This window comes from Salvelinus fontinalis, chromosome 32 (assembly GCF_029448725.1).
Source record: "Salvelinus fontinalis isolate EN_2023a chromosome 32, ASM2944872v1, whole genome shotgun sequence".
Lineage (NCBI taxonomy): Eukaryota > Metazoa > Chordata > Actinopteri > Salmoniformes > Salmonidae > Salvelinus > Salvelinus fontinalis.
The window spans coordinates 28,703,015-28,729,322 of record NC_074696.1 but is presented as its reverse complement, the minus strand read 5'-3'; the positions used below and the strand labels follow the sequence as shown (position 1 = coordinate 28,729,322).

The 26,308-nt window shown below is 42.2% G+C and overlaps 2 protein-coding genes across 12 annotated transcripts in view; one reads left to right on the top strand and one right to left on the bottom strand.

Annotated features, from left to right (window-relative positions):
- Positions 1-2,539: 2,539 nt before the first annotated feature.
- LOC129831024 (nuclear receptor subfamily 1 group D member 2-like) lies at positions 2,540-15,251 on the top strand. The gene is made up of 8 exons (XM_055894002.1): positions 2,540-3,097; positions 5,810-6,013; positions 6,151-6,239; positions 8,282-8,426; positions 8,658-9,496; positions 9,877-10,062; positions 11,589-11,799; positions 12,111-15,251. Exons 1-8 carry the CDS (start codon positions 3,079-3,081, stop codon positions 12,305-12,307), a joined length of 1,890 nt encoding a protein of 629 aa, XP_055749977.1. The 5' UTR covers positions 2,540-3,078; the 3' UTR covers positions 12,308-15,251.
- A 4,980-nt stretch (positions 15,252-20,231) lies between these two features.
- The window catches only part of LOC129831025 (thyroid hormone receptor beta-like), a 107,184-nt gene continuing 101,107 nt past the window's right edge, over positions 20,232-26,308 (bottom strand). For all 11 annotated transcript variants that reach the window (XM_055894012.1, XM_055894007.1, XM_055894010.1 and 8 more), the window contains one exon: positions 20,232-24,948. In XM_055894012.1, coding sequence (XP_055749987.1) covers positions 24,707-24,948 — 242 coding nt within the window. In that variant the 3' untranslated portion in view covers positions 20,232-24,706. The remainder of the gene's footprint in view (positions 24,949-26,308) is intronic.

Genomic DNA, 26,308 nt, shown 5'->3' with positions numbered 1-26,308 from the left:
CTGAGTGAAGCAGGAAATCTACAAAGCTGTCGTATTTGAAGTGAACTTCCATTGTCCTCTGAGTTGTTGAAAAATCCTTGTTTTACTTATCTTCAAGTTTGCTCCTCGTTAATGCGCTGACCTTGGTTGAAAAGGTAGACACTTTATTCTTGTCGACCAATATGACAAGAAAGTGGGAGATCTAGTGAAACAGCTCATGTCAGAGTCAGTTTGAACTGTTCTGGCACAGAGGGTGCTGATGGAGAAATGGTGTGGTTCATCCCATTTCAACCAAGGTGCATGGATTCAGGAACAAAGTGGATGACGATATGAGAGGTTTTCAACAACCGTTTGGGTTCCATTTGTCCCTCGCGTGGTTGAATATAATACCTCCCATATATCCAGAGGATGCTGCAGTAAAGTCAACCAGCTACTCAATGTCCTGATAAACAACTACTTCATTATTTTCCTCCTTGGTTAGCTATGTGAAAACACTAGTGTACTGATCTGATCTGTGATTGCTGTGCTTTGCTACATGTGACGTCTACTTTGCTGCATGTGTTTCGAATGCACATGCAGACCTACACCCAGATATCTACATTTTGCCCTCGTTCCTGAGTAAAGAAACAAGCTGTTACCTGTGTGTGTGTGTGTGTGTCATTCTGCATGTGTCTGCCCTCATGTTGCCTCCCCTCTCTGTGGCCTCTGCCTCACCTCTTGGACAAGAGGACCACTTTTCTCCTAACATGCCCTATCTGGGGCCACAGTGAGAGTGTAGGTTAACGAAGAGACTGTTAGAAGAATTGTTACAGTATCAAAACAGTTTTACTGAAAATAAGGTCTGTGGGTCTATGAGATAACTTTCATCAGCTAATGTCACTTTCTGTGAATTTTTAAGCACTTATGTAAAAAATTAAATAAAAAGCACATAAAGTCTTCATAACTAATCAAGGCTGTGTTAACTGACTGATATTAGCTCAAAGAACAAAACGTATAAGATCTAAACCTGTGTTAATCTCAAACCTTATTTTCGCCATTTATCCCAAACTATTCTTTCCCAATTCATTTTCCCCATAGGAAAGGCTGAACCAGAGGTACCTAATTTCCGGGTTTAGGACTACAAGCTGGCATGCTCTATTACGCACATTAAATTGTTGAATTCTTTTTAATAATGAAAATAATTTAAAAAAATATATGTTTTATATTGGACTGTGTGAAGAAGCCTTTGCTGCCAATGTGAGAATGCATTTTATAATATAATAATAATATATGCCATTTAGAATATATATAAACTGCTTGATATATTTATTACATTCTTAAATTCCTGAGAGCTCAATATATGTGGGAAAAATCTTGTTATAATAATTTCTGATTTTATGCTTCAGTGTATTCAATATGTTGGAGAAATGTTATCATGTTTCTTGATGCTGTACGATATACTACTGGAACCCATCAGCAATATATGTTCACCCACGACTGCATGGCCATGATCGCGCAAACTCAATCTTTACGTTTGCAGACGACACTACAATGGTAGGCTTGATTACCAACAACGACGAGACAGCCTACGAGGAGGAGGTGAGGCCCCTCGGAGTGTGGTGTCGGGAAAATAACCTCTCACTCAATGTCAGCAAAACAAAAGAGATGATCGTGGACTTCAGGAAACATCAAAGGGAGCACCCCAATATCCACGGGACAGCAGCGGAGAAGGTGGAAAGTTTTAAGTTCCTCGGTGTACATATCAACGACAAAGTGAAACGGTACACGTACACATACAGTGTGGTGAAGAAGCCGCAATAGCAATAGCGCCTCTTCACCCTCAGGAGGCTGAAAAAATATTGCTTGTCACCGAAAACCCTCATTTAACTTTTACAGGTGCACAATTGAGAGCATCCTGTTGGGCTGTATTACCGCCTGGTAAGGCAACTGCACCACCCACAACCACAGAGGGTGGTGCGGTCTGCACAACGCATCACCGGGGCCAAACTACCTGCCCTCCAGGACACTTACAACACCCGATGTCACAGGAAGGCAAAAAAGGTAAATAAGGACAAGGAATACCTAGGATAGGATAAAGTAATCCTTCTAACCCCCCCCCCTTAAAAGAGTTAGATGCACTATTGTAAAGTGGTTGTTCCACTGGATATCATAAGGTGAATGCACCAATTTGTAAGTCGCTCTGGATAAGAGCGTCTGCTAAATGACTTAAATGTAAATGTAAATGTAAATGACAATAACCACCCGAGCCACTACCTGTTCACCCCGCTTCCATCCAGAAGGCGAGGTCAGTACAGGTGCATCAAAGCTGGGATAGCCCCCCCACCCCCACCCAACCTACCTCACTTTGAACTGTAAAAAGTGTGTCAGTGGGTTACGTTGGGCTTGTTCATCTTGCATGGTCCGGTGCCCGGGTGAGAGGAGTCTTTTTTTAATTTCCAGACCATTCCATTGGTCCTTAAGCGAAATCGCCAGTTCCCCGGGGAACCGGGCCATGCAAGACTAACTTGCCCATTGACACCAGCGCTAGGCTAGGGAAGGAGGAGCCGCTGTAATGGGTCACGTGGTAGCATAGCAGTTTGAGTCGAGAGCTCTAATCGAAACAGTCATTCAACGAATCTCTCTGGCAGAGGATAACTTTCTACTCCTTGCTATCGTTTCCTCCAAGAAAATACATATTTTTATGCTATAGCTATACATATGCTTAGGCCTATCTTTAGCCTACAGAAAATAACATCAGACGGACAGCTTTCTGGAGCGCTCTACGGGGAAAAAAGATACGGAATTACGAACGTTCGATTCATTCCGAAGCGAAAAAATTGGCTACAATCTTTGGTTTGATTCGGGGCGTTTTTATAAACAAAACGAATACATTTGAATTTATGTGATTAGTTTTGACATGGTTGTAGTCAAATATCACGGTGCGAAATAAGTCTGATTGGCAACAGTAGCTGTTGCGCTATAGATGTAATCTGCGGAACTAGTAGGCCTAAATGCGTTTGCCGACTATTTTTTGAATGCTCCAATTCATTGATCTGTAGTATCAACCAGCGACCGAAAAAATTGCTGAAAACAAGCTAACACGTCATCAGACTTCAGGACATGGAATCTACAAAAGCAGGTAAAATCATTTTATGCTCAATACATTTATAAAGATGTATTTGTAGGCCTATAGCATATTTTAGTGTCTACACAATAACTGTTTGTGACATTGCATCTTGATAGTATTTCATTTGTTTTTTGTGACCTAGATGAATGTTACAACTTCAAGTCTACTTGTCAGTATCGTGATTTTAAAGGGTTGCGTGAGGTTCTGAATCAAAACATAAGCAAATGGTTTGCAATAACCTGCTCATTAATGTCCGATCTTTCTTACTGTAATCAGCCTTAATTCAAACTGGGTTAAAGTTGGTTAGGAGTGCTAGTGAGTGTATTATTTCAGAATCAATAGGCTGGGACAGTGTTGCAGGTTCCTTTTCTCACATGGACCGGTCGCTAGCCATGTGCGACTCTGTATACGCTCTCTCTGATTGGTTGAGGGGCGCTGTGATGTATAAACGTCTGTCTTTAAACGCTCCCCCTGCGCCCTCTGGTTGGTGAAGAAGCGATGTGACGTTAACATTGCATAATTCTGCCAAAGATCCTGCCCTGCGAGCTGGTGTAGATACACGTGAAACTGCATGCAGTTATAGGGCTGCAGCAATGTAAACTGACCCAGTTTTCATAGTTTGTTGGTGATGATGAAGTTTTTCATACAGTGATTGGCCAACATGTGCATATAGTTTACATATGGTGATTTTGCAAAGAACCAAACGGCGTTCCATAGTTTTCTACCACTGGGTATTTCGAGAATGCCTGTTCCACGTGGGAGTGCGTTCCAAAAAGGAACGTCATCAGTGAGTCAAGTAAATTATAGTTGATCATTCGGCCAAGAATTTTACAACCTAGTCAACTATCCATTATGTAAGTGACTCTTATATGGGATTGCTATGTTTTTTATGCTTTATGAACGGTGAAAAACTGGGGTAACGTTGATTTTATATTCGGACACTCAACAGATATTAGCCAAAAGCCATTTAAAATGGTAAAAATCAATAACTAATTAATTGATTGTCACAGAAACATAAATAGATATGGTTTATTCTTGCTTTTAATAAAACATCCAGTTTTGATTTGATGGAAATATATCATCTTTCAAATGCAATTTAAAGCTGTATAAATCAATAACTAATTCACCGTTTGTCACAATCATCAAACTAGATATGATTTATTCTATAAATGTCGAGCATACTTTTACAACCCTTTTTTAATACAAATTCCAGTTTTGATTTGATAGAAATACATACAATCTATAAAATGCCATTTAAAGTGGTATAAATCAATAACCTTTTCATTGATTATGACAAACATCAAACTAGGTAGGATTTATTCTATAAATGTCTGGTATAAAACCTTCGCTTTGAGTACAAATTCCAGTTTTGATTTGATAGAAATACATAAAAGCTCAAATATTGCATTTAAAGATGAAGAAATCAATAACTAATTCAGTGATTGTCGCAGAAAAAAGTTAAACTATGCATTTATTTGCAACAAATTAGTTATTGATTTAATTAAACAGTTTTAAATAGCATTTTATATATTATTTATTTCTATCAAGTCAACTGGAATTTTACCTCAAAACAAAGGTTGAAAAGGTATGCTAGACATTTATAGAATATATCATACATAGTTTGATGTTTCTGTGACAAACAGTGATTTAGTTATTGATTTTTAAATGGCTTTTGGCGAATGTCCGAATGTGTTAATATAAAACCAACTTTACCTCAGTTTTTTAAAATAGGGCAGTTGTGCCTTTTGAGATTGTTTTAGAATTTTGCCTAAACTTCTTCTGTAATGCAATTCGATCAACAAGGAACATGCAGACGACCAACTCATGAACACATCACATTAGGTTATACTTCCATTAGACCACATAACATTTGGCAGGCATTAATCGCAATCCGTCCATGTTGGCCCTGCCTCTTGATTGAATGATGATGAGCTTCCATCTTGAGCCGTGTGTGTTCAAACAAATCACATTTTATTGGTCACATACACATGGTTAGCAGATGTAATTGCGAGTGTAGTGAAATGCTTGTGCTTCTAGTTCCGACAGTGCAGCAATATCTAACAATTGCAGTGTAGCCAGGCTATTCTCCACACACCCTGCTGACAATATGTAACAGGAGCTTTATCTAACCAGAATGGAGGGAGAGAAACCAGGTCAGCCTGACCTGAAAAAAGGGGAGTAAAAAAACAAAGCTGTCTGACTGGGCGGGTGCTCGGACTCTCTTCCTGGCTCAGAGCTACTAGCACCAGGAAATTATGGGTAGGCACTAGGCTACGAATATAAAACAGCCTCTTTATGCTATGGTTCAATCAGGATCAGATTTGGTTTCCATAGGAGAACAATGTGACATCAGTGTCACTTGATTGCTACATGTGAATCAGGGAAACTGAGTGCTTGTAAACTGGAGGCTGTTAATGGTAGTTTGGAGTGGGGCGGTTCTGATAGTTGTATTGAATAGGGGCAGCGGTATTTTATAGATGGAATAATTCAATGCTAAGAATAGTTTTGGACTGTACAATTTCCAGATCCTTCGGTCTGCAAAAATGTTCAGAAACAACATTTATTCAAATTCCTTTCAAACACTCACTCTATTTATAAGATCATGTAAATGCATTGTTCTTTGTGTAACTTGAACCTCCGCTACCCCAGTAGGCAACCCTATCCATAGAGATTTAATTCTGTCAAACTATTAGCCTAATCGTCATGTCTTTCTCTCTCCACTAGGAGGTGTAATAGCCTACATCAGCTCCTCTAGCCCTGAGTCATGTCATAGTGACTCAAATGACTGCAGCTACAACTCCTCCCACAGCTGTCGCCAGGGCAACGTAGTGAACAAGCCCCTAAACATGGCAGGCCTCACCCTCCCGCTGGCCCACACTATCGCAAAGACAGGACGCTTGACCTCCACTGCAAAATGCGACATTACTAGTGAGTGGTTTCTCTGCTGTGTAATAATTTGAATGTCTATTCAATTACTATTTGCTTACATCATTTGTGGATGAATACAGTCTATTCAATTTTTTAGAGGTACTTCCTCACTGGGTGCTGATGAGATGTTTTTGCAGAAATCAACGGCCTGGTGCTGCTGTGTAAGGTGTGCGGAGACATTGCATCTGGATTCCACTATGGGGTTCATGCCTGTGAGGGCTGCAAGGTGAGAACACACACACCTAATCAATGTTGCATCATGTTGTTCCTCAATATCATAGTTACGTGAGAGAGAGGGCGTGGTGACATAATGGTATGGTAGCCTAACTGGGTCAAATCATCATTGCAGCCATCCTCATCGAACCCATACAGCTTTATGTAGTTCTGCCTTATTTTTACCCACAGCCCCTAACTCTTTCCTCTCTTAATTACCTAGTTCTGCTGTCAGAGCACTGGGACAAGCAAAAGTCTCCCTGCCATCCCCTCCTCTAGCGGATCTAGATACTTTTTATAACCTCTCTAGAATATAACCAAATTATGATAAATGCAATATTACGTATTGGATCACAAAAAAATACAGCTTTTAAAAATGGTCTGATGGTGAAGTGGATATATTCGGTATTCATATCCAAAGGGGAAAAAATTATCTTGCTACAATACATTTTAATATAATTTTTAATTTTAATTTGTACCTTTATTTAACTAGGCATGTCAGTTAAGAACAAATTCTTATTTTCAATGACGGGCTAGAACGACAGATTTTTACCTTGTCAGCGGGGATTTGATCTTGCAACCTTTTGGTTACTAGTACGACGTTCTAACCACTAGGCTACCATGCCGCCCCAAGTTAGCAAAAATAGATACGATCTTGCTACCGTGGAAAGGAAAATACCTGTTTATTTGTGGAAAAATCACCCTTATTAACTCTTTAGTCATATCCCAGTTTACCTATTTGCTTATGGCCTTACCTACACCTAGATAATTGTTTTTCAAATTATATGACGAAACTATATTCCATTTTATTTGGTACGGCAAGCCAGACTAAATTAAACTGGCCTATTTATATAATGAATATGAATTCGGAGGGCAGAAATTATTAAAGCATTAGACCTCTCACTAAAGGCTTCAGTCATACAAGTTCTACTTAAATCCGAACTGGTTCTCTAGCAGATTAGTATGAATGTCTCACCCCATGTTCAAGAATGGCCCTTTTCCCTTTATTCTGATTACAACATCTCACTTTCGGTTATTTGAAAATGAAATCATCTCCAAAATATTGTTATTTTTAAAACAAGCCATAGAAAGTTGGTAGACATTTCTGCCGAAGTCATAAAATGTCTATCTAGTAATTTGTTATGCTAACAAGCTAGTAAGAGGTTGCATAGCAAGAGCATCAACTTCCGGTAGACAGGCTAAGCGCTAGTACGCTCAACTGAAATGATCGTTTGTTTACAGTACACTAAAATTAACTAATAGTATGTAGTATATACTTATTAAGTATGTATTATACAGTATGTTAGTATGGGTATTTTAACACAGCTATAGTCAATTGATCTACTCTTAGCAAAAATGTTTATCTTTAATTTACAATCTGTAGAAGAGAAAGGTTCAGAACTTTTGTGAAACATCACAGCACAGTTGAAAAATATATGGCAAATATAAATCAAAATGTGATGTTCTTCAGAGATAGATGGGAGGGGTTGAGTGGAGCTGAAGGATGGGACTAAAAACAAACAATATATAACTATTGTAAAATATACTGTGTCTGTAAAATGTGTATAGTATGTATAATCTAAAAGTAGAAGCTTAAGTGTTGTTTTCCATTAGTTTACTCCTATTAGGGGTGGTAGGGTTTGGGAAAAATAATAAAGGAAAATATATATAAAAAATGAATTATTTATTTACAAAATAATAAATATGGGGGATTGGAAATGATGCAGACAATTACATTGATGGAAGCCACAACCAATCTGCAATATTAAAGCTGATCTACCCACAAAAAAAAAACTACATTAACTCCCCTTCTACCTCTAAAGCCGAGAGGCGTCATGCACCCTAATACACTCTGTTTTAGAGGGCTCATTTTTCTATGGCCAAATTTTATATCAAATAATTAATTATTCATATAAATAATATCTTCTAGATTTCAGCATACAAATGGACAAAGTGCAAAACCCCCCAACACGGATGTAACTCTAGAAAAAGACCCACTTATAAAATATTTATGAAAACTCTGACTTCCCAGTGTGTCCGTCTGTCTGTCTGTAGGGTTTCTTCCGTCGGAGCATCCAGCAGAACATCCAGTATAAGAAGTGCCTGAAGAACGAGAGCTGTGCCATCATGAGGATCAACAGGAACCGCTGCCAGCAGTGTCGCTTCAAGAAGTGTCTGCTGGTCGGCATGTCCAAGGACTGTATGTTTCTATTTCCTTATATAACTACATCCCCTCTCCAGTTACAATAATACATGGTGTATTACCGTTATTGTGGGTTGTCATGGGTTAGATAAATATATGATTGAGAAAGAAGTAGATGAAGAAAAGAGTCGGTTTGTTAATTTCAAACAGGGATTTACAGTATTTGATAATCCGTAGACAAGCATATATTTTGTCAAGGACCCTTTCTAAATGTTCTCTCCTCCTTAGCTGTGCGTTTCGGCCGCATCCCAAAACGTGAGAAGCAGCGCATGCTGCTAGAGATGCAGAGTGCCGTGAACAACATGATGAACAACAGCCAGCTACACAGCCAGTTCCACTGCAACACACCATTCCCCCTGGCCAATCAGCTTCAGTCGCCAGCCTGCCCCGTGGAGCCCCGTCCCCAATATGTTGATTCTGGCCTAGGCTCCGTCCCCTCCTCCTCCACCTCTCCCGCCACTTCCCCCGGGTCTAACCAATCTGAGGAGACAAGCTCTGACCGCGACCCTGCGGTCGCCAAGAATAAAAGCCCCAGCCCTAACTCCGTGTCTCTGTCGAGTGCTTCAGACTGTGGGTCAGAGGAGGTGATTGGCTCGGTGACCCGGGTCCACCAGGAGACCTTCATGTACAACCAGGAGCAAGGTAGACCCTCCCCCCAGTCCCAGGCCTACGCCCAGCTGACCTCCCCGGGGGCGGAGCAACATGTCAGTGACACTGGAAAGAGGATAGACGAGAGGAACCGGAACCAGCAGGAGGCCGGGAACCAGCAGATTAAGAACCAGAACCACCAAAATGACCTGGCCTCATTCACAGCCACTCAGGCCCATTACCAGGCTCAGGAGAGGCCCACCAACACTGGGCCTCAGGGCCCTGACAGCCACCATCGCCAGGAGGACCACTGCCCCTACAGCAGAAGCAGACTGCCCACCAGCTCCCCTAGTGGCCACTGCCCATCCTACGCCCACCATGGCCTGAGAGGAGGCAACAACAGCACTAGCCAGGCCACCTCCAATTCCCATGGAGGATTCAGTGAACTACTGTGGAACATGGGCAACAGGATGCATCTGGTGAGTCCAAGATAGACAGATGGAGAAGGAGTGTATGATATATATTATAGTTAATTTAATATACATGTTATGATTTGTCATATAATGATCAACTACATTTATATAACACTTTATTCTCAAAGCACTTGAGAAAGCAGTGTTGATGCATTTGACATCAAATAAATAATAATTGAAATAATTGAAGTCTAAGAGTCGATCCCTGTGGAACACCACAGTTGATCTCTAGAGGGGGCGTGTTCACACCTTTAGATTGGGTTAACATAACACATTGTATTTGGGGTACTCGCCTTATCTACCATTTAATAAGTATGTGAATGATATGTCGTTTATGCCTCCTAACCCAAGTCCTTCTTTCCCTTCTCATCTCTCTCTGTCCTCAGCTGTGTCCCATGAACACGTCTCCCCATGTGAACCCCCATAAGTCAGGCCATGGGATCTGGGAGGAGTTCAGCCACAGTTTCACCCCAGCTGTCAGGGAGGTGGTGGAATTTGCCAAGCGGATCCCAGGTTTCAGAGACCTCTCCCAACATGACCAGGTCAGCCTGCTCAAGGCTGGTACCTTTGAGGTAAAGACCACTCTTAGAACACTCACTTATATTAACCTTTTATTGTATTCTCTTCTCTACCCCTTATCCATTGTCTCACGTGTATGTGAATGAAAACAGTAGAAAAACCGAACCGATAAGGCCATCATTGAAATGCAGTTGATCCACCCAGACCTACCTAGCGTCTGCAGTCACTTCACCCAGACTTACCTAGCGTCTGCTGTCACTTCACCCAGACCTACCTAGCGTCTGCAGTCACTTCACCCAGACCTACCTAGCGTCTGCAGTCACTTCACCCAGACCTACCTAGCGTCTGCAGTCACTTCACCCAGACCTACCTAGCGTCTGCAGTCACTTCACCCAGACCTAACTAGCGTCTACAGTCACTTCACCCAGACCTACCTAGCGTCTGCAGTCACTTCACCCAGACTTACCTAGCGTCTGCTGTCACTTCACCCAGACTTAACCAGCGTTTGCAGTTACTTCACCCAGACCTACCTAGCGTCTGCAGTCACTTCACCCAGACTTACCTAGCGTCTGCAGTCACTTCACCCAGACTTACCTAGCGTCTGCAGTCACTTCACCCAGACTTACCTAGCGTCTGCAGTCACTTCACCCAGACCTACCTAGCGTCTGCAGTCACTTCACCCAGACCTACCTAGCGTCTGCAGTCACTTCACCCAGACTTACCTAGCGTCTGCAGTCACTTCACCCAGACCTACCTAGCGTCTGCAGTCACTTCACCCAGACTTACCTAGCGTCTGCAGTCACTTCACCCAGACTTACCTAGCGTCTGCAGTCACTTCACCCAGACCTACCTAGCGTCTGCAGTCACTTCACCCAGACTTACCTAGCGTCTGCTGTCACTTCACCCAGACTTATCCCAGCGTCTGCGGTCACTTCACCCAGACTTACCCAGCGTCTGCGGTCACTTCACCCAGACTTACCCCAGCGTCTGCGGTCACTTCACCCAGACTTACCCCAGTGTCTGCAGTCACTTCACCCAGACTTACCTAGCGTCTGCAGTCACTTCACCCAGACCTACCTAGCGTCTGCTGTCACTTCACCCAGACTTAACCAGCGTTTGCAGTTACTTCACCCAGACTTACCTAGCGTCTGCAGTCACTTCACCCAGACTTACCTAATGTCTGCAGTCACTTCACCCAGACTAACCTAGCGTCTGCAGTCACTTCACCCAGACTAACCTAGCGTCTGCTGTCACTTCACCCAGACTTACCCAGCGTTTGCAGTCACTTCACCCAGACTTATCCCAGCGTCTGCAGTCACTTCACCCAGACTTACCCAGCGTCTGCGGTCACTTAGCCCAGTGTCTGCAGTCACTTCACCCAGACTTACCCCAGTGTCTGCAGTCACTTCACCCAGACTTAGCCCAGCGTCTGCAGTCACTTCACCCAGACTTAGCCCAGCGTCTGCAGTCACTTCACCCAGACTTATCCCAGCGTTTGCAGTCACTTCACCCAGACTTATCCCAGCGTCTGCAGTCACTTCACCCAGACTTATCCCAGTGTCTGCTGTCACTTCACCAGGTGCTAGTGGTGCGCTTTGCGTCCCTGTTTGACGTGAAAGACCGCACAGTGACGTTTCTGGGTGGTAACAAGTACAGCGTGGAGACGTTACAAGCCATGGGCGCCGGCGACTTCCTGACCTCCATGATGGACTTCAGCGACAAGCTGATGGGGCTCGGCCTCAGCGAGGAGGAAATGAGCCTGTTCACCGCTGTCGTCCTCATCTCTGCCGGTAGGCTCACGAACTGTGACCTTGTGACCCCACTCACAGGATTCGCTCTTCCTGTCCCTTTATATAGACTTTCTTATAGGTCCCATAGAAACTGACTTAATACTGTGAGTTGTTATGGTACTGTAGGGCTTCCTACCAAGAGAGTAGTGTAGCTATCTATGTTTGTTGTGTTGGAAAGCATGCATTGTATTATAGTGAGTGTTTCCTTACTTACTAACATATTCTATCCATATCAGTTGGTCGAGCTTCATGTCATAGAGACATACAGGAACCAAGTCTAATAACATTCTACTGTGGTTTTTGTCTTCTAGATCGCTCAGGGATTGAGAACGTAAACTCTGTGGAGGCTCTTCAGGAGACTCTGATCCGGCACCTGAGGGGCCTCATCACTAAGAACCACCCTAACGAGTCGGGCATATTCACCAAGCTGCTCCTCAGACTGCCCGACCTCCGCTCCCTCAATAACATGCACTCTGAGCAGCTGCTGGCCTTCAAGGTCCATCCCTAGACCAGAACTAAGGTCAGAACCTGGGGTGTATTCATTAGGCACCAAATGGAAGAACATTTACTGAAATGAGGAGGTAATACCTGAACTTGTCCAATAAGAAATGCTTGTCGTTGTCGTCGTCCCACCCCCCATTGCAAAACCTTTTGCTAAGGTGTACCATAATGAATATGACCATGGACACTGGGCCTGAGGCTTGTGGCTGTGGACCACAAAGCCCATTTATCCACCCACTCTGACACACCTCGACCAGCTACCCCAATGAACTATGAACCCTGACCTCCCAAGAGAACCCTCTTATTCTGCCACTCACTTCACGTGATCTTTTTCCTTCACAAACAAGTTGAACTAGTGGGCAAATGTGTCACGATTACAGGGGAGGGGAAAGGCTTAAGACTTAAAGTTATCGTACTGTGAAGCTAAAAGGTCTTTATTGTTGAAGTAATAACCATGAACGCAAACGTTCAGACGCAAGCAGAAGATGGATGTGTAATATTTCTTTGTCTTGTTTCTGTGTGTGCAGGACACGTTTGCGACTGTACAACCCTTCTTAGAGAATAACCTTTTAACATTGTGTAGATGTGCGATATGATACGTGACTGACTATTTAGACTTTTTGTTTAGCTTTTCTACAGCAGGCTCCCCAATCCTGTTCCCGATTAGCTAACATCCTGTAGGTTTTAACTCCACCGCTGTTCCCGGAGAGATACCCTCCTGTAGGTTTTTATTTTTTTATTAATTGAACCTTTATTTAACTAGTCAAGTCAGTTAAGAACAAATTCTTATTTACAATGGCGGCCTACACCGGCCAAACCCGGACGACGCTGGGCCAATTGTGCGCCGCCCTATGGGACTCCCAATCTCGTCCGGTTGTGATACAGCCTGGATTCGATCTACAGGTGTCTGTAGTGACACCTCTAGCACTGAGATGCAGTGCCTTAGACCGCTGCGCCACTCCAACACTGTTCCTGGAGAGATACCCTCCTGTAGGTTTTAACTCCAACCCTGTTCCCGGAGAGATACCCTCCTGTAGGTTTTAACTCCAACCCTGTTCCCGGAGAGATACCCTCCTGTAGGTTTTATCTCCAACCATGTTCCCGGAGAGATACCCTCCTGTAGGTTTTTGCTCCAACCCTGTTCCCGGAGAGATACCCTCCTGTAGGTTTTTGCTCCAACCCTGTTCCCGGAGAGATGCCCTCCTGTAGGTTTTTGCTCCAACCCTGTACCCGGAGAGATACCCTCCTGTAGGTTTTTGCTCCAACCCTTGTCTAGCACACTTGATTCTACCAATTAGCTGGTTGATAAACTGAATCAGGTTAGGTCCAACTGGGGTTGGAACCTACAGGAAGCTAGTTCTCCAGGAACAGGATTAGAGCCCCGCTCTACACCTTGGGTGTATGTTTGGTTTATTTAAGCAGACTAATCCAAAAGGATGTTGTGCTTACTGCCTAAAGAGAGGGTGATTCTAAAGGGGGTTAGGGCTAGTTAAACTCAACCCCTCTAGTTCAAAGTAAACTGACAATGACAATGAATGACCACAGAGAAGTGTTAAGTCTCCTTTCTAAACTGTGTTGAGACAAGGGGAATGTGGTAAAAGCATAGATGGACCTATGTAATCAGGGTAAACGCTGCTACTTCACGTCTGTCTCGGTGTGGCCTTAGCTAGTCACCTGAGGAAGAGCTTTGATTGAATGTCTTTATTTGTTGTTGAGAGGAATCTCTTATTTCAAGCTTACAGTTTGAGTTGTTGGTGCAGCAGTTGTATGTGTGTATATCACAGACAGCTGGTGGCACCTTAATTGGGGAGGATGGGCTTGTGGTAAAGGTTGGAATGGCCATGTGTTTGATGCCATTCCTTTCGCTCCTGTTCCGGACATTATTATGATCCGCCCTCCTCTCAGCAACATCCTTTGGTGTATATGTTTTGCACGCTATCATCCTCCAGAGGGGTTTATGTTGTAAATCATGACATGTTCTTGTAGGTAATGATGTTGGGTTATGAACTAACTGAAGTCCATCATTGACAGACATGGTCCCATCACTTAATCATTAAAGTGTATTGTGATTGACCTCCCATTTGAAGAATAGGGGAGCAGACAGGAAGTCAAATACATTGAGGTTATTCGAACTGCCAAAGGTTAACGTTGCTAACCTATCAACACATCTCCACTTGGAGACATTTTAGTTGTTTATTTCCATGTCAAAAGGAGACATTTTTTATTTTAAACTTGTTATACCCATTTCCTATTTTTCGTTTTGGTGCAAATTGTTAAATCAAAACATGACTTTACAGGTGAAAACTGTACTTTGATTGCTAATTATGCATTTAATTTTACTGTAAAAATGTTTTGTGCGCACATACTTGATATCGTGTCTTAGAAGCCCATTCAGGCTGGTCACCAATTGGTGTACGACATTGATTTGTTTTTATTTCTATCATTACACATAAACACATGTAGGCAGACTTGTTGCTGTAGGGTCGGTGGTTGTGAGAAGGGAGAGAAACATTGTAGGAATGTTTTTGTCATTCAGTTGGACTCTAATACCACCGTCTCAAATGTTTCAACAGAGGACCACTAAACTTGAATATTGATGCTTTTGTCCTCTACCATACTTTTCAAATCTGTACACACAGACTACAGATATAGTCATGAAGTAATGTAAATAGGTGGATTCTATTCAAATACAGTATGATTGTAAATAACAGCAAGAGTCTGCATGGCCTGTAATCAATTGACTTGCAGGAATTCCCGTTATTAGGTTGATTGATTTCAGACCGCTAGTTTCTGTTCTACCAACTCGCCTGCTCTTCATCTTCTGTTCTGTCAATCATATGTGCATCGTTTCATCGCTGCCCTGCCCTGTGGTCTGTCGGTCTGTTTTCTCCTCTCTGAAAGGATTGCCGTATATATATATATATACATACATACATATTGACCTATATGAATATTTGTTGTCATTCTTTTGCAGTGGATTTCTCTCCACAGTCCAAGAATGATCAGGAAACTTTAAGAACCAATAACATAGGCAACATTTACTCAGGTTAAATCTCACTGCTATTTAGAAATCAACTTGACAAGCGTGAGTCCTTCACAGATCCAGTTCCATTGACTTTTACTTGAAGACCTTGATTCCTAGAAGTTCTATTCAGGACACACACACTCAACCATTATTTAATTGAAAAATAGTTTGGGGTTTGGCCACAATCAGCAGTGAGAAAAAGACATTACTGGAAACATGAAGAGATACTGTAGCCTGTTTACATACACTTATGTTGGAGTCAACTAGTTTTTCAACCACTCCAAATTTCTTGTTAACTTTAAACTGTTTTGTTAGGACATCTACTTTGTGCAAGACACAAGTCATTTTTCCAACAATTGTTTACAGGCAGATTATTTCACAATTCCAGTGGGTCAGAAGTTTATATACACTAAGTTGACTGAGCCTTTAAACAGCTTGGAAAATTCCAGGAAGTTATGTAATGGCTTTAGAAGCTTCTGATAGGCTAATTGACATCATTTGAGGTGTACATGTGGATGTATTTCAAGGCCTACCTTCAAACTCAGTGCATCTTCGCTTAGGAAAATCAAAAGAAATCAGCCAAGACCTCAGAAAAAAAATTGTAGACGTCCACAAGTCTGGTTCATCCTTGGGAGCAATTTTCAAACGCCTGAAGGTACCATGTTCATTTGTACAAACAATAGTATGCAAGTATAAACACCATGGGACCACGCAGTCGTCATACCGCTTAGGAAGGAGATGTGTTCTGTCATCAGCAAACTTAATGATGGTGTTGGAGTCAAATCAGAGTTTATTTGTCACATGCGCCGAATACAACAGGTGTCGACCTTACAGTGTGATGCTTACTTACAGGCTCTAACCAATAGTGCAAAAAAGGTGTTTGGTTAACAATAGGTAAGTAAAGAAATAAAACAGTAAAAAGACAGGCTATGTACAGTAGCGAGGCCACATACAGACACCGCTTAGTCAGGCTGATTGAGGTAGTATGTACGTGTAGATATGTCTAAAGTGACTATGCATATATAATGAACAGAGAGTAGCAGTAGCGTAAAAGAGGGGTTGGTGGGTGGTGGGACACAATGCAGATAGCCCGGTTAGCCAATGTGCGGGAGCACTGGTTGGTCGGCCCAATTGAGGTAGTATGTACATGAATGTATAGTTAAAGTGACTATGCATATATGATAAACAGAGTAGCAGCAGCGTAAAAAGAGGGGTTGGGGGCACACAATGCAAATAGTCCGGGTAGCCAGTCGTGCTTGGCCATGCAGTCATGGGTGAACAGGGAGTACAGGAGGGAACGAAGCACGCACCCCTGAGAGAACCCAGTGTTGAGGATCAGCGTGACAGATGTGTTGATGCCTACCCTTACCACCTTGGGGCAGCCCGTCAGGAAGTCCAGGATCCAGTTGCAGAGGGAGGTGTTTAGTCCCAGGGTCCTTAGCTTATTGATGAGCTTCGTGGGCACTATGGAGTTGAACACTGAGCTGTACTCAATGAACAGCATTCTCACATAGGTGTTCCTTTTGTCCAGGTGGGAAAGGGCAGTGTGGAGTGCGATTGAGATTGCGTCATCTGTGCATCTGTTGGGGCGGTATGCAAATTGGAGTTGGTCCGTGCAAGTTCTGAGTACACGTCCTGGTAATCCGTCTGGCCCCGCGGCCTTGTTAATGCTCACATAGGCAACGGAGAGCGTGATCACACAGTCGTCCGTAACAGCTGGTGCTCTCATGCATGCTTCACTGTTGCTTGCCTCGAAGGGAGCATAAAAGACATTTACCTCATTTGGTAGGCTCGCATTACGGGGCAGCTCACGGCTGGGTTTCCTTTTGTATATTTTTTAAGCCCTGCCAAATCCGACGAGCATCAGAGCCGGTGTAGTAGGATTCAATCTTAGTCCTGTATTTCCGCTTTGCCTGTTTGATGGTTCGTCGGAGGGCATAGTGTATAAGCTGATTAGTAATTTACCACAGCCTTATCAATAGCTCTTATCCATTTATAAATTACAGCGCACGGAGAATTCTGTTATTTCTTTGGGGAAAAGATGCTTTTCCCACTTGCAACAGGCAGGATCGCTAGACGTTATTCATGGTTTTGTCACGCATAAAGGTGGTTGAATTATGAGGGAATTAAATCAAGGTCAGAATATGAATCCTCTGCCACACCTTAATTTCTTAGCCCTCCACCCCGAACGTTTAACTCCAGATCGGAATTCGGGACATAGTGCACAAAAAACAACTTTTATGGAGTTACCAGATAAAAAAAAAATACAAGTTTGGTTTCCAACGCATTTTCTACTTGGCTGGTGGTTTTGTCACCCCAAAAATGGTGTTATATAACAAATGTGCCCAATCTGGTATTGGCACATGCGCTCTAGCCAACAGCTCATAGATATAGTGGATGAGATTAATATGGACAAAAGAGCAAGATTATTTTTATTTATTAAATGGCAGCCAAGCATCGATCATCATAACACCAGAATAAAACGCTATTTATTGGAAAGGAGCATCAAACTCATCACCTTTCTTTGTCATCATCCTGTGAAGTTCATCATAAATGATTTAATCTGTAGCCTAATAAACTGCATGCTTTCACGAGTCGTAGTGGGAGGACCACACAACATGTTATTGCGTGACTGACTCCAAGTTTACTTTCATATAAGCATTTCCACCGCCATTTCTCGCATAATACATTTTACTGACACAAAAAGATCCCACATTGTCTAGTGTATTTTGTTGACATTTGGAAAGTTTACCTACAAATTAGCTGTTTCCATCAGGCCTGCCATGACATGTAGCCTACTTTATTTTCAATGTTGGATGTAAAACTGGTTATAGCTGTAAAAAGGAATCAGACTTTTTATTGCACTTATCTCTTGATAGCAATTCTTACACTTAATTTACTAGCAGAGTTGGCTTTTAACAATTCACAAAGCAAGAAATCGAATTATTGAATTGAACGTAATTAATAATTGAATGCAACCCCGCTAGAATGACGCCATCATCCCTGGGTCATCATCCCTGGTACAACCTTCCACCAGCAGAGAGCAGTGTTGCTCTTATAACCAACCGACAGAATAGTTTATTTATTTATAGACACAGCAGATACAAGGTGAATCTTTGATCCTGTAGCTGTCTGTCTCTTTATAGAAAATGAACCACTGAACAAAATGTAGCTTTATTGACAGTGCATGTCAGAGCAAAAACCAAGCCATGAGGTCGAAGGAATTGTTCGTAGAGCTCCGAGACAGGATTGTGTCAAGGCACAAATCTGGGGAAGGGTACCAAAATATTTTTGCAGCATTTAAGGTCCCCAAGAACACAGTGGCCTCCATCATTATTAAATGGAAGAAGTTTGGAACCATCAAGACTCTTCCTAGAGCTGGCCGCCCGGCCAAACTGAGCAATCGGGGGAGAAGGGCCTTGGTCAGGGAGGTGACCAAGAACCCGATGGTCACTCTGACAGAGCTCCTCTGTGGAGATGGGAGAATCTTTCAGAAGGACAACCATCTCTACAGCACTCCACCAATCAGGCCTTTATGGTAGAGTGGCGAGACGTAAGCCACTCCTCAGTAAAAGCCACACGACAGCCCGCTTGGAGTTTGCCAAATGGCACCTAAAGGACTCTCAGACCATGAGAAACAAGATTCTTTGGTCTGATGAAACAAAAATTGATCTCTTTGGCCTTAATGCCAAGTGTCAGGATGGAGGGAAAGATGAACAGAGAAAAGTTGCAACAGTACGGTAGAGGACAAAAGCATCAGTATTCAAGTTTACCTCTGGTGGCATTGATTTGCTCCAACCAAAAATGTATCAACCCCTACAAAAATGCCCAGTAATTATAATCCACACAATAATTCATATTTCCTGTTGCTGCAGGATTATTCTTCTGCTGTGAGAAAGGGATCAAATGTTTCGGAGGACGCATGACTCGACCTTCGCCACTGCCGAGCCCGTTGGGGAGTTGCAGTGATGAGACAAGATCTTAACTACCAATTGGATATCACGAAATTGGGGAGAAGGGAGTAAAATTACAAAATAAAACATACAACAAGAGAGCGGCTTTTAGGGCTCTGAGCCTTTCATGGATGACAGGGGGTTTGCACAATTATCACATTGACTCATGAACTGAATTGTCATTAAACACCATCTTCACTGCAATATCATGATCAGTATATAGTAGATCTGACTGTCGAAAATGTAATCTAAAGATTGTTTCGGTTTCTCTATTTCGAAGTTGGTTAGCATGTTAGCTGAGGCGTGCACTGATTGGAGTCACCTCATTGGTCAGTATGTTACATCTGTGCTGGCGAGTCATCCCATTAGTGAGTATGTGTTTCACCTGTGCTGGCTCAGTGCATCAGTTGGAGAGGAGATGTTGGGAGAGCTACACCGCACATTAGTTAGCCAGGAAGAAGCCAGAGTTTTGTTTTCCCTTGTTCCATATTGCTCCTTTAGTTTGTTTTCTCTGGGGTAAATTTAATGGGCACTCAACGGTGTGTGTCTTTTAGAAAGCCCTTATTAGTTGTGTGCCAACTTTCAGTGGACGCACCTTTTGAAACTTTTTCTGTTTTGGTTGTTGAAGTGACTTTTTGTTTGTTCCCTTTTCTGTGAGCGACATTTTGAATTTGTCCTTTGAGAAGGGGGATACCTAGTCAGTTGCACAACTGAATACATTCAACCGAAATGTGTCTTTAATCAATGTCATCGGCTCCCGGGGAGCATTTGTTGTTGGGGGTTAACTGTCTTGCTCAAGGGAAGAACGGCAGATTTTTCCACCTTGCTGACTTGGGGATTTGAACCAGTGACCTTTCGGTTACTGGCCCAGCGCTATCAACCGCTAGGCTACCTGCCGCCGTGGTGTGTGTGTGTGAGACACATTTTACAAACAAAAAACTGTTCAGAGGACATTTTCTTAAAACCATCTTTATTCTCAAGATCCAATTCACATTACGTGCAAATGGCATCATAATCATGAGGATCCAAATTCATAATTATTATATTTTTTGTGCAACTTGTCTTTTCTTCCAGGGTACCCAAGTCAAAGCACTGTCTTTCCAAAACAGGTCAGATGCAACTCCATAGGCAACGCTGTGTGCAACACGTTTCAATTTGGTACAAAAACACTACACCCACAGACTCATTCTCAATCAATTACACTAACACCACACACTACAAGTTCATTCTCTCACTCTTTCTCTCCAAAGACTTGTCATCCAATATTCCGGATATCATTGATAAACGTTTACTACATCATGAACAACAAATTGTTTGTATTTGTCTGCTTAAACAATAAGTCAAGAAAACACAAGTAAATCATTTGTTATTCTATTAACAGTGAGTGGATTTGCTTGGCTGATGTTGGTGATGCTTTCAGAAATGGAGCTGGTTTTTATTCAAATTGTCCAGCCCAACTTTGCAGTATAGTATATGTTGAGTTCAGAGGAGAATGGTGACGAGAGGACGGCTCATAATAATGAATGGCATGAATGGAATGGTATCAAACACATGGAAACCAGATGTTTGACGTGTTTGAGACAACTATTCATTTCATTACAGCCATTACTATGAGCCTGTCCTCCCTATTTAAAGTACCACCAGCCACCACTGATATAGTTCCATACAGTAACCAACAGATATTTTGTCAAGGTGAAACTAACACTTCAATCCGTCTATGAATCTTACTAGTTCATGATGTTCACATAGTTATATCTAAAGCAAATCTAGAACAGTATGTCATTGTGGTTTTGCAATGAAATTGAGAGAAAGATTGTTTTTCCCCGTTATTTACGTAAAACAGTAAAATGTTCATAATGCATACAATATCTGTAAAAAAATTCTGCAGTCTGAAAATATACATCCTTTTATCCTCTGTAGTACTGTAAAATAGCTTCTTTTCTATTGGTGCAACATTTGTTATTGGTTTGTAACTGAGTTATTAAGAGTGACCACTCTTACGAGAGATAATACCACACTGGCGCTTTAAGAAGTATCTTGTGGAATAAGGTGACATTCGGCAGTGTGCATGTTCGCGATCAACTACAGACGACTACAAATCACCTTGCATTCCAAATAACTACTCATTATGTGATCAAGACTAGCCATTCTGCGCAGCCGTTGCGTCTCAAACGAATTCCCTCAAATATGCTGATTGTCACAACTCATTCTAGGGCCATTGACTTAGCCCGTGTCCCCATTCAACTTGTGAACCAGGAAGTAATTGGACCCTGCGCCACTTCCTGTTTCCGATTACCTGTCTGTCTCTCTCTGATTGTCTGTGCATTGTTAACTGTGCAGTTTGTGTGAATTGTGAGGTCCTAGTCATTTAAACACTGCGAAGTCTATTGCTTTATGAAAGGCATCACTTTTACAGAGAAAACACAAGCTGCTTTGAGTAGTGTGAAGCTTATAATAGTTGGATTTTTACGCAAAGTTTATAATTTTTTTAACTGTTGCAAACAAACCACAATATCATACATATCAACTTTTTTTTAAAGAAATATACAACCAAAATAAAGAGCTTTTTTTTTTATCATCAAGTTTTTCTCTGTAACCTGCTGATGTTGCATCATATATATTTTTTAATGAATGTGGCAGCTAGGGGTGTAATGGTTCACCAAACCCACGTTTCTGTATGTATTGGGGTTTTGGGGTCACGATATCATTGGGTTTCGGTACAGTGGGGAAAATGACAGGCTAACATTTACTGTAGTTCATTTTGTTTATTTAATAAAATACAAAGTGTTGGTATTCCTGATTCCATACATGATCATGAGTCATATAATGCCTGATGAGAGCACCATCAGGAATACCAACACAGTATTTAAAAAAAATTAAAACACACGATTACTCAACACTAAAAAGTGCAATTAATGTGTGAAATCAATATGTAAATATGGCTCAGACATTGTATATAGAGCTATAATGTTTTCTTACAAAGGCAAGCACTTGTGTGCCTCTCAAATTGGGCACACGATACTTCTCATTTCCCACTCCGGGTAATGTGATGGGGTGTCACTGTTAAGTAGCTATCTGTTGCCCTGGAGGTTCATCCATCTGTAGTAAGCACAACACAGGGTATATTGGCCAATTCATTGACAACTTTGTCTTTAGCTTGCTTGTATAGAGCGGGTACTACCTGTTTGCTGAAATGGGTGCAAGAGTGCGAATTTCGTAGTGTCTCAAGCACTTTCATGAGGTGCTGAAACCCCCTGTTCTCAACCACCAAGAATCCGTGGCTATAAACATACCTATCGCTCTTAGAATTTCTTTGGCCCGGTCAGAATCAGTTGTGGGGGCTGCTTGAATGCAGTGGGGAGACAAAATTGTTTTAATATATTTTGCGTTTCCATTTTGCTCCTATGGTAAGAGTACTGGGATGATGTTGGCGTAAATGTGTCAACATGTTTGAGGTGTTGGCAGCTGCATAGGCTATTCTGGTTGAGCAGTGGCGATATACTCTCTCTGTCCACCGCCATTGTAATCTACTGGGAAGCCAAAATGTTCCCAAACTGGAGATGGAGAATCCTCCTGGTTTATCGACCCCACCACTCGCCATCTAACTAGCTCCCGGCTGCGCCTCACAAAAGGACAGTTTGAAATGCGCCAATTAACATTCTAATTTTAATTGGCCTACAACGTGTGCATAGGCTCTAGTTGTTTTAACGGAATAGCCTGAAATGTGTTTTTTTCAGCTCAGATTTACTCAAGAGGCATACAACGCAGCGTAGGCATAACCTATAGGCCTAGTAGTTTATTGTTTTAAGATATTTTTTACCTATTCATTCGGGTTCACAGTGTGGACCGAACCGAGGTCCCTGTACCAAACGGTTCGGTATAAATAGTGTACCAATACACCCCTAGTGGCAGCGATTCTCTCCTCTGACTCAGAATTCCACTGACTGTGGTCAACATAGAAAGGGTTTGACTCCCTGACTCTACCCACATGTCATTCATACAGGCATGAATCAGCCGATTTGCAAGTATCATAGCAACAACCAGTCCTTATAAGAGGATCATGATCACTTTCAGTAACTCGCATGTTGAGAATATAATATGACGCTTGAACATAGTTAAATAGTTCCCATGGAATCTTGTGAGACAGCAGGAGGTATTTCTGCCAGCATCACAGCTCACAGTGTCTGTCTGATTTGTCCATCTGCAGCTCAGGAACTACAAGCCATGGTGACAACAACAAGAACATTCTCTCTGTTTCAATAACGTTCTGGTTCATGATGCGAGTCTACACTCTAGAACGTGAATGAGAGCCGGGAAGCATGTTCTAGATTCTAGAAGAAGTCACTGATAGCCAATCAGATCAGGTTAGATCATGCATCCTGGTTCCGGGAAACAATCCAAAATGATTGGATGAATTCCCAATTTTTTTTGGCACTGCATGAGTGGCATCATGAAAAAAAAGAGATAGCTATTGAATGGCTTTCATCTTTTTCCTGACTTCGTGTCACAGTGTGCTTTTATATCTGTCCTGATCGTTTAGGTTTAACACAGAAGAGGAGAAACAAGCCATCTTTTAGCTAGCTCTTTCTACATGGATAAGTTGTTTAGTGTTGTGCCTTGCCATTGTTTAGAAATGTGCCTAGGTTTACTCAAGGTGGGAGCTTGTGGTGTGAATCATAGAAATATAATTAGAATAAGAATAGCATCCCATTACAGAACATTGACTTGAATGAGAATGTCTGCTCTACTATTTCTATGGTGTGAATGATGTGAGTACAGTAAGAGTGTATTAGAATGGCAGCATTGAGCAGGTATAGATAGAGCTCTCACAGAACACCAGCACCAGAGGGATACCTATATGAAAGCTACTACACATCCCCTGACTGGGGAAGTCTCGTAGGAAGAGAATACGAAAAAGACGGGAATAATGCAGGTTAACTGGCTTCTGCTGTCTGTCACTGTCTTGTACAGTACTGACCTTCTCAGGGTTGGTGGAGTCAGTACTCAATAATAAACTGGAGTAAAATTAAACACTAGAAGTTGCATGATTCATATGACTGACTGAACGAGCGCTGTCAAAGACAACAACTAGACATAATCACCAATAAGCCGACTGACTGACTGTACAATTAACACAAACAACCTATAGAGAAGTAACTGAGGAGAGGTGAAACATTTACAAAATAAAAACCAAAAGAAAATGCTATTCACATGTACCCGCATCGTAAGGGATGGTTCCATCCATAAAAACTAGGCCGAGAAGCTAGGCTATGGAATGAAATGACTCAGTAGTGCTAATGAGTTCCAACGTGTCCCAAGACGCCTAGAGCCACTCTGAGGCCCACTGTCGTAGCCCCCGACAGGCGCCCACACACACCCCGGCTACACACAAACACACCTTGGCAGGGTGTGCGCGTCTGTCCCTCCGTCAGTCCTCAAAGACCTCTAGGAAGAGTGGGGGGAAAAGTTCGTTGGGGCACTCCACCTTCATATGCAGGAAGCGGGAGGCGTGGCACGCCCCGATCATCCGCAGGTCCGTCACCTTCATCAGCAGCTTGGGCCAGAATTGCGCCACCTTGTGTTTGCGGTAGTTGATGTAATGTTCAAAGGCCAGAAGGAACTCCTCCTGACAGCGCTCAATACGCTCCACGCTGGTCAACCCCGGACGGTCTGGGGAGGGAGGGAGAGAGAGTTTTCATACTGTACTGTATGTTAGTACTGCCGCGTAGATGGAAAAATACTATACTAATCCAACCCTAATGTACAAACACAATCTCAATAGAGATAGATACTTTTATTAATCGGATGTCCTGTAATCTGTTGCTAGCTTGTTTTAATCACTCCAGGGGTTGCATGTGCGATAGATTTACAGAACATTTGATTTATAAAAGTATTGAGTTTTGAGTATGCTACAGAATTTTTAGAACAAATAGCAGATTGGCTCGCATTTGCCATTGATTTCACAACAATAAAAGTCAATGCAGACAATCTGTGCATGGGGATATGATAGATCGATGGCTTCCAAAACAGAGAAGGTATTGTCTTAGAGACGGAGATGTGTGGCCCCAGCACAAAGCTATTGATTTTGAACGTCAATCCCCCGGACGGCTATTGTAGTCTCATCATTAGATGGTTTCCTTTCCTAGGGTGGGCTCTGTAATCCCTGACGATCGCTATGTGAAAGATTGGCTTAATGGGTTTAAAAAGACCTCTGGTGGAAGTTAACAGCAGTGTATTGACGTGTGACTGACTGTGGTTAATCACACATGAAAACAGGCCGGCACACACTGACTTACTGGCTTTGGGCTTTACTGACTGTTTTATACACTTACCAAGGTTTTACTGACTGTTTAATTGCAGTAATGACGTGTGACTTACTGTGGTTAATCAAACATTATGGTCACCAAACAAACAGACTTGCTAGTTTAGCTAACCAAACCTTCAGTCCTAGCTGCCATTATGAGAATCGAATTCAACAATGCCAATTTGTATTTGTAACTATTAAGCTGTTGCAAAGGCAGCAGCTACTCTTCCTGGGGTCGAAACACATTAAGGCACTTACATTACATACAAAACAAAAGATAAAACAGTACATCATATACATTATTACACCACTACATATCTACAATACAAATGTATAATACCACCATACAACAATATTACTTGTAACTTTGTGTGTGTCTCTTCACAGTCCCCCCTGTTAAGTAAGGTATATTGTTATCTGTTTTTTAAAATCTGATGCTAGTGCTTGCATCAGTTACCTGATGTGGAATAGAGTTCCATGTAGTCATGTAGTAATGTGCGGTTCCCATAGTCTGTTCTGAACTTGGGGATTGTGAAGAGACCTCTGGTGGCATGTCTTGTAGGCATGGGTGTCCGAGTGTGCTAGTAGTTTAGACAGACAGCTCGGTGCATTCAGCTGGTCAACACTTCTTACTAAAACAAGTAGTGATGAAGTCATTCTCTCCTCCACTTTGAGCCATGAGAGATTGACATGCATATCATTCATGTTAGCTTCCTGTGTACTTTT

Bases quoted from the DNA above. Each gene is read 5' to 3' on its own strand.
- LOC129831024 (XM_055894002.1), top strand. The intron at 6,014-6,150 runs GTGAGTGGTTTC...ATGTTTTTGCAG, and splicing joins TGCAAAATGCGACATTACTA to AAATCAACGGCCTGGTGCTG. The intron at 6,240-8,281 runs GTGAGAACACAC...GTCTGTCTGTAG, and splicing joins ATGCCTGTGAGGGCTGCAAG to GGTTTCTTCCGTCGGAGCAT.